Here is a 14,701-nt window from a genome sequence, read left to right as displayed (position 1 = left end):
TTAAAATCAAATACGTAAATAAATGTCAAGCATGATCAAAAGAGGTAAAATGGGGGGCACATGGGTGGCTCAGCTGGTTGAGTATCTGACTCTTGATTTCGGCTCAGGTCATGATCTCAAGCTTCATGCACTGGAGCACCACGTAGGGTTCTGCGCTGGCGGAGCCTACTTGGGATTCTCTCTCTCCCTCCCTCTCTGCCCCTCCCCTGAACACACCCCTCTCTCTCAAAAATAAACATTAAAAAAAAACAAAAAAAAAAAAACAGGTAACATGATCTATCCTCACAAAAATACACACATTCTCAACTTTCTTGATCACTAAAAGTCTGAAACTGTTTACCAGCAGTGCTGTGTTAGAAGTCCACATAAAAGGAACTCAGTAACTATTTGCAAAAGGAATGCTAGTTAAGTCCCCAATGCCCATAAAATCTTAATACTGCCTAATTTTAAAACTTTAATACTAAAAAGCTGTTTTATTTTACTACAATCATAAAGTCTATGTTGCATAAGTTAACACAATCAGTAAGATAATAAGGCACTACCTTACAAAAGGTGCCCCAACATAAACATGGAATTATACTTATTTTGGTGGAATTTTAAAAACTATATTAAATATTCCCTTTGTTCCAAACATTCTAACTTATTACATTCTATTTTATGCTAGCTATTATCCTTATATTAGAACAAATTTAACAAAAAAAAAAAGAATCAAATTGTATTTTGTTTTACGCAACTGGAAGCAGAACATAAATCCCTGAATGCTCCTTTGTACTTTTAAATCAATTGTGAATATCAATCAGTGACAGTTTAAGATTCGTGAATGAAAGCTCCATTCTAGTAATTGGTGGTATAATGAATTCATGACAGAAGCAGCAAGACTTGGCCTCTAGTCCTATATTTTATAATGTAAACAGGATATTATCAAAGTTGTGGCATTTTTGTTTAAAATAATCCAACAAAAGGAAAATGGCAACCAAATGCCAGTTCTTCCTGTTCCAGTACCCAACCACTTGTCCTCACAGAACCTGTACGCATCTTCACCCTTACTCTTCCTCCTTCCCCACAATCCCGCTGATCTCTTTGACCTCTCTAACGGTCCCGGTCACCTGCTCAGCTCCATCATCTGCTCATCCTAAGTGCCAGTTGGTGCTTGGCCAGGGTGTGTTTCTGCTGTCTCTGGGTCTCAGCTGGCACTCCTACCTTCCTCCAGCCAGCTTCTCCACCTGACACCACAAACAGGTCTAGAGGAGTGAATCCTCTTCTGTAAACTAAACTAGGCTTCTATAAAAATGTTTACTTTTCCTTAAACATGCCGGGCTTCAAATCCCTTTTTTCGCATTGACAATAACACACCACACGCCAAGGAAGTCTTCCTTCCCTCTCCCTGGATCATCCAGGAGGGCTGTGATGGTGCTCTTCTCAGCCTCGAGAAGATGAAGCTGACTCATGCCAAGAAGTTTAGAAAAGGAATTCCCAACAAGAGGTCCTGTAGCTTTAGCTGAATGAAACACCACCAACGGATGATACAGCAGCACTATGGCCCTTGGTTTGGCTCTGAATTAAAAGCCCAGGATAGGATACCAATGTGAGCCCAAATTTTGGGGACTCCAGTGGTCCCTTCATCATCTATGGCCTTCAACACACATATATCCAACTACTGCTGAGTCATTCTTTTCAGTAAGACCAAACTCTCCTCAATATCCTTATGATTTACAAGAACACAAAAAGCAATAAATTCTATTCCATGAGCTTAAGCTGCAGATCCTAGAAAATGTTTCCTGTACTGGACTGGCACCAGGCTAAACTTGACTTTCCAATATACTAATAATTAACAAAGCAAAAGAGCTCAGGTATGACATATACTTCAATAAGCTCAGGCCCATTTTTCTCAAAGTAACCTAAAAATGGAATGAAAAGAACTACATGAAAAGATACAAATTTGGCAAAGCTTGCTATATGGTCAATTTTACTCAGTGGTTAAAAAAAAACCAAAACCCTCAAATTAAAACAAATGCAGATATGCAAAGTATACATAATTTCAAGAAAAATTAAATCATCTGCCTGCAGGCTACTCCTCTTTACTATTCAAATATATAAGAAAATGCTACTTTATATACAACCACTGATATAGAATTATGCTAAGAATTTCACACGTAAGTACTTTTCAGTCAACAGATCAACTTCAGAATTATATACTAAAACTATCACTTAACCTTCAAGTTTTCCCCAAAGTTCAGAATGCACATAAATTAACAGGGAAATATATTTTAACATGTTCTGGAGACAGCACTAGGACAAAAATAACTGGGAAAGTTCAACAGAATGAAGCTATGATCAGACTTTTTTAAGTCATACTAATTTTGCTGATCTATGAAAATCTCAGAAGGTGATTTCTTCCCGATTAGTCTCTTGTTAATTTACACTAGGCTGGTGTTGTATATCTTTTCAGCAAGTTCCTTTAATTTGAAAATGTATCTGGTTCATTTTTTACACAGCCATGTAAAGAAATAATTAACCCCGATATATTTAAGTATCTTGATAATGTATACTTTTTCAATAATCATGATAAACATAAACATTAGCAAAAGACTGAAAAAAGCATAAAAAAATTGTGAGAATCTGTTAGTCCTGAATATAGAAATAAGCAATAAATTCCAAATTTGACTTGTAAGTTAATCATAAGTAATATTTCAACTAAGACTTTTTTCTACATGAATGTATTCAAGGAATTTATAGCTGCTACCATTGGTGGTCTAGTTTGTTCTAGATAGAGCAGTACCCTGTATACACAAAGCTTAATCCTTGATAATAATCTCCCAAGGTGATGAAGGTAAATTATACCTACTTTAAAAAATGAAAACGTTAAGGGGCACCTGGGTGGCTCAGTTGGTTAAGCATCCGATTTCGGCTCAGGTCATGATCTTGCAGTTCATGGGTTTGAGCCCTGTGCCCAGCTCTGTGTGGACAGCTCTGAGCCTAGAGCCTGCTTCAGATTCTGTCTCCCTCTCTCTCTGCCCCTCCCCCATTCCGCTCTGTCTCTCTCTCGCTCTCAAAAATGAATGTTAAAAAATTTTTTTTAAAAAAATGAAAACTTTAAAACCAGAGATCAAGAATCTTAACAAATTTCATTCATACACAGCTATTACTTAACCTAATGACGGGCTCCACTATTACAATTTTTCAAACCTTTTCAAACAATATAATTTTATTTTCAAAGAATCTATTAGAAAACCCAGCTCTTAAAAAAACAAAAGGATAGATGTTCTGCTTCAAACTGCTACTCAGATACCCTTCCCATCCCAACAAAGAACCCCGAAACAGGTTTGGAAAACCCTCACTCCCTTCCTAAGCCAGGCAGACATCCATACTAAGAGAATCTACATTCCAGGCCTACAGAAACCCACTTACTAATGGAGAGAACAACAACACTAGACCATTTCCCTCTTTTCTTTACCTATCCTAATCAAACTCCCATTTACTAAGGAGGGGCTTGCTGGAGGGTATGGGAAACAGTACATGCTCTTACTCTACAGTCAAAAGTTATGCAAAATTCCAAGTATACTGTTTAATGTTTACTTTTGAAATACAGTTATTTTGTAGTGTGCAATCCAGATCACGATCACCCATAACTTAGTCCTTAATAATTCAATATACTTTCATATCTCACAGTTCTTTCTGTATTAATGAAATGTTTATAGAGAACATTGCTATGCTAACCTTTCTTCCAATTGCTCCATTCTGCTTTTTTGGAGGCGGAGGCTCAAAAATGCGTTGTTGCTGCTGAGGTGGAAGTGTAGAGTATAATGGAATGATTTTAATGTCACCAACTTCAGGACCCAAATCATCAACCTCACGCTTTATTCTCTTACAGGCTTCATCAATTTCCTACAAAATAAAAGGGTGAGTGTAAAAACAAAATATACATTGAAACATTTAAGTATTTATCATTTTCCTAGTTCTGTACAAGTATTTTAAATTTGGTAAATCAAAACTCAGTAAACTTCACTGAGGTTTCTAAAACTATTGAAAAAATTTTCATTTCTATAATCAAATAAATAACTCTTATTGGCATTCCACACTCTTTTCTATCTAGTCAAATGTCCTAATTAATTCTCAACAAATTGTACTAAAATTAAAATTTCTCACCCAGGAATATTTAACTGCACTCATAACCTTTTCAATTTTCACAATCTAAAAGAAATTGATGTGCTAGATATTTTAAATAAGCCAATTAGGCTTTAATGTCACGTATCACTAATGTAATTATATGGAAGATTTGCTTCATTGTGCCTAATGAGAACAAACACCTTTACAGTATCAACACATATTTAAGAAGTAGGCTAACCCAAATAACTTAGCCATCTTCTCCACCACAGAAAACTCCATTGCATTGCATTCAAATCCAGTTTTTAAAAAGAAGACAATGAATACTCAAGAGTATGTGGGAGACAGAGAAAGAGAGGTAGGTGTAGGCTCTAAGGGAGTGGCAAGGGGGTGGGGCACAAATTTAAATTTTACTGAAACATTAATCTGGTTATACTCAGAAGTATATTAAATGATTTGGCAGCCTATTCAATAATGACCCAATCAGTAGCTCTATTTATCAACAAAGTTATCTCTTATTTAAAAATCAAAATTATTAAACAAAATACAGGAAAAATTTATCAGGTAAATGTAGTCTATATTTTTATTACAACAAGTTAAAACAGTTGTCCTTGAAATGGTTTTAAATCAAAGTTCAATTCTGTTTCCATGCTAAAGAATACAAAGTTTCTGGACACTTAAAAGCAAAAATTTTCCCCTCTTTCAAACATAGTAATTTCATTAAAAAACAGGTAAGGGTCTTGAAAATTATCACAGAAAATTATTATTAAGGATTTGATGTTAACAGTTCCCTTTGAAATCTGAAGTTTTAACAGAAAATCAAAGAATGCTGATTGAAAGAAAAAATATAACAAGTAAAACAAGTATTTTTAGGGGGGAAAAAAGCTTTTAAATGCTGTATCTAGATTAGAATGCCCCCTGCTGGCATGCAAATACAAAATTAGATTTCTTCCAAATCAAAAAGATTTGAATATAAACCCCAAGTCAGCTTTTACTAAAATTAACAAAAAGAAAATAGGAAAATTGATTCCAATATCCAGAATGTTTTTAATTTACTTAATTAACCATGTATTTGACCAGAACATAAAAGGTCCAAAGTCACCAAACATCCAAATTTCATATATTAGAAAACAAAGTGCCCCAAATCATACACTTGCAGATTCCAGAATTTTAACAAGATAACTCCAACTTTACTTGGGACTAGACTATGCAATCTGTCAAATGTGTACAGAACTAAAACACAAGCACTACTGCATGGTATATAAAGATATCTCTAAAGAGGAGAGAAAAAAACTCCCACACCACTTGTTTTTTACATAAGCAAAGTTCTAAACACTTACTTTTAAAACTGCAACAAAATTTTTCCCTCAGTTTACCAAATTTCCACAGAAAACACAGGAAGTTCAGAAAAGAACAAAGCTCACTGACATTCATCAGCATAAAGCAACCAAGTGTTAGTTTTGAGCAAGACTGAGTATTGAGACAGAAGCTAAGGAGCTTTTAAACCTTTCAGCTCCAAAAGTATTAATATAGATTAATAAATAAATTTGGACTAGTAATTTGAGGAGGCTAAACTCAGTGCATAAGAAAAAGACATTTTGCTGAATGCAAAATTTACGGTAAAAGAATGTGCTGCTTCAAGAATGGTTTTAACATCTTCGTATAACCATTTACAAACAATTGATATTTCAATTATAATTATTATCTAATTCAGAAGTATAGCCCCCCCTAAGGACTTCCACAAGGCAACACTTAATTTTAATCCTAAATCCAGATTTTATGCATTAACATAAAAAACAAGTAAAATTCTTCCTGACCTTTTCACCAATTAAGATTGATCTCCTTTACCCTAAATAACTCAGATTAGTATGCAAGCATTATTAAGTGGCCATAATGGTAAAATGCTCTTAAGAATAATTTTAAAATTTTATGGGTGCTATTTAAGTTTACAAAGACAGAAGTCCTGAATTCTAAGAATCTACCATGTAAAATACTGACCATGTAAAAATAACACAGGTTCACAGACATGAAAAATAATATTTTATATATCTTTAAGTCAGCTCTACTAAACACAATCAGTGACAAAATACATTAGGTACTCTGCTACTTTCTCCCTCAAGATCTTTATAATTCAAGACTAGTCACCTAAAGGGTATTTAAAAATATAACAGAGCACATACAAACCTAGTTACAATTACAGTTAATAACTTTATTGGAAAACATACAGTCCAGCACACATTTGAAAACCACGGGGCTTACTCCCTTTTCCCAAATATAGGATAGCTGCCAAAACATCAAGTATATGAAGTCAAATCACAGAAAAGCCTTTCAGGTCCACACCATGAGACTATCTGGTATTTCTGATAAAATTCTAATATGCTTAGTTTTCTGAATATAATGGCTATTTTAAAAAGTCATTTAAGAAAATACACTATGTACTCTAGGTGAAGCAAGAAACTATAGAGACCAGACACAAAAGGACAAAATGAATACCTCAAGAGCCTAAACACTGCATTAGAGCGTAAATACTGTTTATACACCATCAAAAAAGCATTTTGATACTCTGGTTTACAAAATATATAAAAATTCTTCCATTCAAAATGCATAAAAAGGAAGACTAGTACCAACAGAGGTTTATCTATAACACTGAATTTGCAACATGTTTTATATCCCAGAAGAAAAAGTATGACTCTGTACTGGGAATGATTTTCCACCCAGGGGACATGTGGCAATGTCTATAGACAATTTTGGCTGCTACAACTGAAGGAGGGAATGTTACTGCATCTAATGGATAAGGTCAAAGATGCCACAATGTACAGGCTACCCCGCAACAACAAAAAATGACTGAATTGCCATGTAAATTGCAATGAGGTTGAAAACCCTTGCTCTATAGAGAAGGAATCATGGTCAATGGGGTACAAATCATAAATCATATGAATGCTGAAGAAATGAGGAATAAACAATTACTCAGTATTTATAGCTCTTAAAGCAATAGCATATGCTCGAATAGTATGTATACCAAGCATTTCTGTAGAAACTTAATACAAATAAAATAATTCACATGCCAATAGAGGAAGGCAATATCAAATAGAAGACCTCTGATTTTTCTACCTGGGAGAACTAGGGCAATTCCCCACAACTGTTTTGAGCTGCCATTAATGTACCACAGGAATTACACAGGCTTAAACATTCCTCTGAGACTGTGACCTTTAAACCTAGGGAAATATGCAAGTAGCCTGGAGACCTCATCCAAGATGCAGATTCCCATATTTTGCCTCAGATTTCACCTATTTCAGCAAGTTTGGAAGAGGACCAAGAAGCTGCTTTAACAAACTCTCCTCCCCTAGGCAGAAAGTCCACTGGCCACACTTGAGAAATGTCCTGGGGCAGGGGTCAGACTTTTCACCATAAGGGACAAAACAATAGGCTTTGCATCCATATAGCCTGCCTGCTGCATGTTCTTCGGTCTTATTTCCAACTTTTTAAAAATGTAAAAACAAGGGCACCTGGGTGGCTCAGCTGGTTAAGTGTTCGACTCTTGGTTTCAGCTCAGGTCACGATCTCATGGTTTGTGGGTTGGAGCCCCACGTTGGGCTCTACACTGGCAACTCAGAGCCTTCTTAGGATTCTCTCTCTTTCTCTCTCTGCCCTTCCCCTGCTCTCTTGCACGCTCTCGCTCTCTCTCTCAATCTCTCTCAGAATAAGTAAATAAAATGTAAAAACAATACCTAACTAGTAGGCCATACAAACGCTGAAAGAGGAAGAGGGTTGTCACGTGTAGCTATTTAAATAAAATGCTCTAAAATTAAAATTCAGTCTCTCCTCTCACTAGCCACATTTTAAATACTCACAAGCCCTAAGCTGCTGCGGACTACCACTCTGAACAGCACAGTCACAGAACATGTGTGGCACTGAAGAAAGGTCGAACAGAACACAACCACTCCAGAACCTTGTACTACTCAAACCTGGAGAGCTTCAGCATTACTTAGGAGCTTGTCAGGAACAGAGAATCCAATCTCGGACTCCACCTGTCCTATTGAATCAGAATCCGCAAATTTTCTAGGTGATCTGCATGTATGTCAGTTTGAGAAGCACATTCTAGAAAATCCAAAAAGCCTATTGAAACAAAAGACAAATTCTAAGAAAACCCTCCAGCAAAAAAAGGCTCTCTGAAACTGATTTATCCAGACAGCTTTTTCCTGAACTTCAGCTCAAGAATATCACAGCATACCTATAAACCTACTGTGGGAAACAAGTTTATAACATGCAGCACTTGAAAATAAAATGTGTATCAGTATCATAAAATGGGTAAATCCTAATTAAGAAATTTCAGTGATTCCTTCCAATCCTCAGCACACACACAGATGACCAAACAAAACACCAAACTCATTTTGACGTTGGATGGGCATCCAGGTTACTCAAGTTCCCTCAAAAGCTAACTACCTATAATAACCTGATTTCACAGTGGCTATGTGGTTCAAAGTCCTACCTCAGCAAAACTGCAAATTACCAGACACCACTACTTACCACACCCAAGTCTCTCCAAAGTTGAGACTACAACTGCTAAATCCTGAAATTCTAAAAGAATTTATTCTTAGGATATTAACAAACACTAATGATATAAAGGTATCCACAGAATACATAAAAGGGCTATACATTTCATACATAAATATCAAACTGAAGAGAACCTTTGTGCCTTGGGATAAGAAATGTGTGGTTAATATATGCCCCAAGTTCTTAGGTTTAAAAAGTTGTATAATTTAATATGTTTAAAAGCTAAATAACAAAGCAAACAATGACAATACCTCTTGACCAGTTAAGAAAAGTAAAAGATCTCCCTCCTCCTCTTCACACATATGAATTTGGATCACTGTTCGAATGGCTGCTTCAAGATAATCTCTCTCTGGTTCAGGAGTATAAAAGATTTCAACAGGATGTGTACGCCCAGGGATAGTTAGGAGAGGACAGTTATCAAAGTAAATCTGGAATTTCCCTGCATCCAGAGTAGCGCTCATAACTATAACCTGCAAAGAAAACAGTAAATTATTTAAAGCTGTCCTCAAAGATTCTTATGTGGTCTTTAGAAAAAAAAGACAAGTAATCTTTACAGCTCTATATACATCAATTATAAAAAAGCCTACAAAAGCCTTCATACAAATAAACCAATTAAAAAATCAAATACAGAAATGCTGAGCTACAGTAAAAGACTTACTTACATTTTAAAAAATTAGAGATAAACCAGATATCCAATAAACTATAATATATTTTTGTGAAACAATACGAAAGTTTAGGGTCACCTGGGTGACTCAGTCGGTTAAGCATCCTACACCTGATTTCAGCTTAGGTCATAATCTCACAGTCATGAGACGGAGCACTGCGTTGGGCACCGCGCTGAGAGTCCAAAGCCTGCTTGGGATTGTCTCTCTCCCTCCCTCTGCCCCTCTCTCAATTGTGCCCTCTCTCCTGCTCATCTATGAAATAAATGAGTAAGAACATTACTTCACCTTTAAATCTGATCTCTGTCTTACAACTTCCTTCAGAACACCCATGAGAATATCTGTAGCCAATGTCCTTTCATGAGCCTCATCCAGAATTATTACACCATAACGCTCCAGGAGGGGATCATTCATAGCTTCACGAAGTAACATCCCATCAGTCATATACCTATATTCACAAAAAACAAGTTGGTCAAGGTTCATTTAATGCATTTGAAAACTGAACTTCGTGACATAAAAATAAAATGCAAAGACATCAGGTGAATCAAAATTAAACCTCCCAAAACAAATATGCTGTTGTTTCATAATCAATTGCAAAATTAAGCATCAAGAAAAATGTCTAAAGATATGTATATATGAAACAAGTCATACACTATGAAATCTTGTCAAGTGAGACGGTAATAGTGAAATGTGTTAGGAAAAGAAGTTTAAATATGATTATGGAATATAATGATCACATGGTTTCACGCAAATGCCAAAACAAAAGTCACCACTTAAATGAGTTAAGTACAAAATTTAAAACACAAATAATCAACCTGAAAAAAGAAAACTAAGAAGACGCTTGCTTTGTAACATCACGAAAATGTTATCACATGCAAATCTACATTTCTTTAAAGCTTCAGTAATTCCCCACTTAAGCTAACAACAGGCTACTTGGTTCAAAAGAGCTAAAATAGCATAAAAGTCTACTGTCTCTTTTCCCCAGCCCCACCCAATTCAATGAAATGATGGCAAAGAAGCACAAAAAGGAACACATTCATGGAACAAGGGGCAGCACTAGCACTATAGAGATGCTGATAAATAGGTATGAGAGAGAAAGGCAAAGGACATCTGCTAACTCAATGAACTAGGGAAGGAAACCAGGTTTAGAGATGGCTAAGACACATCCACTAATGGAGCACTCAGATGCAGCGCGGTTTGCAAATGCTGGTGTGGGCCAGCCATCTCTTAGCCATTCTACTCCGCCTGCTACTGTCCTGAATATGAAACAACTACACTTAGTTTGGCATGTGGACAAAATAAAGTCCACCTGTAAATGCTGAAATCACAGTTCATTCAATTAATGATTTTAATTACAAATTTAAAAGCAGTATAAAACTCTGAAGTCATCATTTCTGAATTCGCTATTTTGGGTCTCTTTTTCACAAATGAGTCTAACCTAATTGTTCACGGACCAACTTGGTATTTTTAGCTAATGCCATCTGTTGGAGCACTTAAATTCACCAAATTGACAATGTACAATAGAAGTGAATCCTTCTCTTTATTTCACTTAAACTTAATTCTAAATTTAATAAGACTTTTGGCAAACAAACCTATCCTACTCTATGTATTTTAGGCTTCTTTCTTCTTTGGCCATATTTTTTAAAGTAAACTACATATCTAGAGTTGACACAGCATTACCTGCAAGATTATTTTATATTAAGACTACTGGGAAAAAAAACAGTGCCAATTAAACTATGACTCAATGCCTTAATGACAGTGCAGCACAGAGCATGAATCAGCTACAGAAGAGCCTGTAGCTGCATTGAAACAGCTTTGATCTATTTGAGGACATTTAGGAACTTCTGCCTTCAGATGTTATTACTGACATAAGACAGGCAATCTTTCTCCACATTATCTCAGCAGCAAAACATAATATAGTTTTCATCTACTTTGTGAGTAACTTTCTCAGATTCAACAAAGCGCTTGTCTGTTGCTTTGCAAGGGGGAAAAAAACCCCAAAAAAACAAAAACAAAACGAACTGGTCACTCGTCAAACAAGACTGGTTTAAATACTATCAAATTTACACCATGCTGCTCGGTTTCCATGCTTCGTCATTTCAAAATAGAATCCTAGTGTAATCTTTTTGAAGTCATTTTAATTAGCAAGTTAACTCAATACATAGTTCCAACAGTAGCACATTACTTACTTGAGGTGAAATATGTACAGTTAGATCAAGTTCAAGCATTCACAGGCAATAACCACCACCCAAACAGCTACCAATTTATAAGACTCTCAGACTGTAAAATGTACCACCAATCTCACATACTAAAAGTCACAAAACTGATAACGTATCAGACTTTAACTTAACACATTAAGAAAAAAAGCTATTCTATTTATTTTTATCTTTTTCCTGCTCAGATTCCTCAAGCTTCAACAGTGTAAAGGCATTCAAAAGCACCGCTAACCCAAATCCTCATTCTTTCAAATTTTTCTGAGAGCAAATGCTGCAAGTGGGAGAACACCAATACTGTACATCAATGGAACTACTATTTGCCACGTTTTATTAGAAACTATGCATACCATATGTGCCACATTCAATGGTCGGCTAAACCCTCAGACTTCCAGACTCCAGAGACAGACTGTCAACAGTACAACAGCACCTCAATATTTGATCATCACCCAATGACCCAGTTCCATGAGATGCTACTGCTATCTACTGCATCACAGGGGTATAGGAAGCTTACTGCTCGCTTAATAGAGAACTTCAGGAAAAACTACATTTTTAAAGTTGAAAGGTCTCTTAAAAATACAGTCAATATTGCTGCTTTTCTAATGAACAAAATTCAGTATTAGTGGTTAATCTTTCCAGAGTCTCAAAGCCAATTAAAGAGATTATATATATATATCAGTGTACTAGTTCCCAAACCTGGGCCCCTCCTACATTAACACCCTCTCCCCAAAGTCCCAAGAAAATGTACGTATAAAGACAATAGCAAAAAGTTAGCTGGTGTGGGGGAGGGAGTTGGAACTATAGAGAAAAAAAAATAGTTTGTGATCTACTGAAAAGAGATTATATTAAAACAAACAAAAATATTAGTCTTCTCCGTCTTTCTTTGCCCTCTGAAATGACTGCATTGGATGCTGTTAGTCATCGACACATTTTTTTGCCCTGGTTTTAATGGACCCTCCAACCCTTGGGTGGTCTTTTGTTTTCAATCAGAGAAATAGAGCTAGATCTCCCAGGTACATGTGGATTTATAAACAGAAAGAGATTTTTAGAAAAATCAATAACCCAGCACCAGATGCAAGTCATACAAAATTGTCCTCCAAAAACAGGTATGTTCTTTTCCCCCTCTCCATCTTACTTGAACACTGAGCATTTAAATGTGTGCCAAACCTGAACAGATTTCTGCCATCTAACATCTTTCTTGTGTATGACTTCAAAATTCTAATTTTGTCTCTATTGGCATGTCTTATTAACATCTGAAAAACACAAATATATTTTATTGGAAAACTAGGGTGGTAGGCCTTGAGAGTTTTGTGACAATTCTTTTGTTCTGTGTCACCACAATCACAGACTCCTTTAGGGCATGTGGTTACCACTGTATTGTATTTATACACAGTAAATTTTTCTGTGTGTTAAATGAGGTTTTGAAATTTTAAATAAAAAGTACACTAGTATAACATAAGCAGTTGCCTTTAGGAACTTTTCAAAGTACATTAAGAAGTTCAAAGTATAGGCATGTTCACTGACAAAGTAGAGGGTATGAGGGTCTAGATCAAGACCCAAGTTCAATAGGTCAAAAATGTCAGAAACAGTGAAGACCACAATCAACTGACCTGGCCTATTTAAAACCCAGAGGAGAGGCAGGGAGCAAGAGCACACACCCATCATCCCCAGGTTTCCTCCCTCTCTGTACTCCTCTGTCCATCTAGACGCCTCTGGCCTGCTGTCAATGTTGTTACATAAGCTACAAAGAGGAAACAGACAGAAGGATCCAACACTGCCTAACTGAGCCAATCTGAGCCAATACCAAATTTACTGGCAACTTTGGCCATATTATTTATGAGATGATTTTGTGTTCAGAGTGACTTGATTCTGACTCTTTATGTTGTTTTGTATGGAACAGCTATCTGTGTTTTAACAAAACTGCTCCCTTGTATCTTTTAGGGGTTACTATTTTTAAATTATGCACAGAGTGTGTGTGTGTGTGTGTGTGTGTGTGTGTGTGTGTGTGTGTGTGTTAAAAATTAAGGCCTTTATTAACCTTGAGGGAAAAAAAGCTACCCAATGATTTCCTGGACTACTAGATAGATAAGGCCCTCTGCCTAAAAAATAAATAAATAAATAGCCTAACACAGAGCACAGACAGATCCAGGTGCTAGTGATGCCAGATAAGTTATAACCATTTTCCTTTTTAAGCTTCACCACTTTTCATAGTAACAATGAGTATTTATGCAGACTAAGGCATCAGTCACAAAAACAGGTTATCACGATATTAAAACTGTGATTACCTCATTTTGAAGTTTCAATGATAGACTAATGATTGAAAACTGCCCAACAGTCAAATTCTACACTTGACTGGATACCCTAATATCCAGTGTTTTTCTGTCTTGAAACGAAGACTTGCTTAAAAAGTCATCTGTATTACCTGAGAACTGGTTAGAAATACAAAACTTGGGTCTTGCCCCCTGACATACTTAATCCGAAATAGGGATGAGACTTAGCAATCTGTTCTAACCAGCAAGTGATTCTGATGCTTGCTGAAGTATGAGAAACAGTACTCTAAGTCAAGTTAAATAAGAGGCAGATTAAGTAGATGCCTAATGCAGTAAAAACATCATTGGAAAGTAAGTCAAAAACAGTTCATAATTCCAACCATGAATGTTTAATTAATAAAATAAACCAAAAAAAACCTCAGTGTGCTGAGTAGCATCAACTTAGCTTATTTTTTTTTTTTTTGCAACAGGCACATGCAAATGGCATAGTACAACTACAACTATTGCCAAACCTCATCCCAGCCAACATCACCAATTCTGACGTGAGCAAAGGAAACAAAACATTACATACTGCAAAGGTACTGTTTGTTTAGTTCTGTGTTTACATATACTTAAGAGTTTTTTGAAAAACATCTCAAGTGGTCTGGTTCAAAGAAAAAAATCATAGGGGCGCCTGGGTGGCTTAGTCAGTTGAGCGTCCGACTTTCGCTTAGGTCATGATCTCGCGGTTCGTGGGTTCGGGCCCCACGTCGGGCTCTGCGCTGACTGCCAGCACAGAGCCTGGAGCCTGTTTCAGAGTCTTTGTCTCCCTCTCTTTCTGACCCTCCCCTGCTCACGCTGTCTCTCTCTCTCTCTCTCCTAGAAATAAATAAAAATATTAAAAAAAAATTTTTTAAAA

The 14,701-nt window shown here is 36.2% G+C and overlaps 1 protein-coding gene across 1 annotated transcript in view; it reads right to left on the bottom strand.

Moving 5' to 3' along the window:
- DHX15 (DEAH-box helicase 15) overlaps positions 1-14,701 on the bottom strand; it is a 58,868-nt gene that overhangs the window by 18,763 nt on the left and 25,404 nt on the right. The window contains exons 4-6 of the mRNA XM_077776596.1: positions 9,609-9,768; positions 8,910-9,128; positions 3,718-3,885 (exon numbers count right to left, since the gene is read on the bottom strand). Coding sequence (XP_077632722.1) covers positions 3,718-3,885; positions 8,910-9,128; positions 9,609-9,768 — 547 coding nt within the window. The remainder of the gene's footprint in view (positions 1-3,717; positions 3,886-8,909; positions 9,129-9,608; positions 9,769-14,701) is intronic.

The sequence above is a fragment of the Crocuta crocuta genome, unplaced genomic scaffold, assembly GCF_008692635.1.
Source record: "Crocuta crocuta isolate KB4526 unplaced genomic scaffold, BGI_CrCroc_1.0 scaffold57, whole genome shotgun sequence".
Lineage (NCBI taxonomy): Eukaryota > Metazoa > Chordata > Mammalia > Carnivora > Hyaenidae > Crocuta > Crocuta crocuta.
The sequence above is the reverse complement of the archived record's forward strand: the minus strand, read 5'-3'. Positions and strand labels throughout refer to the sequence as shown.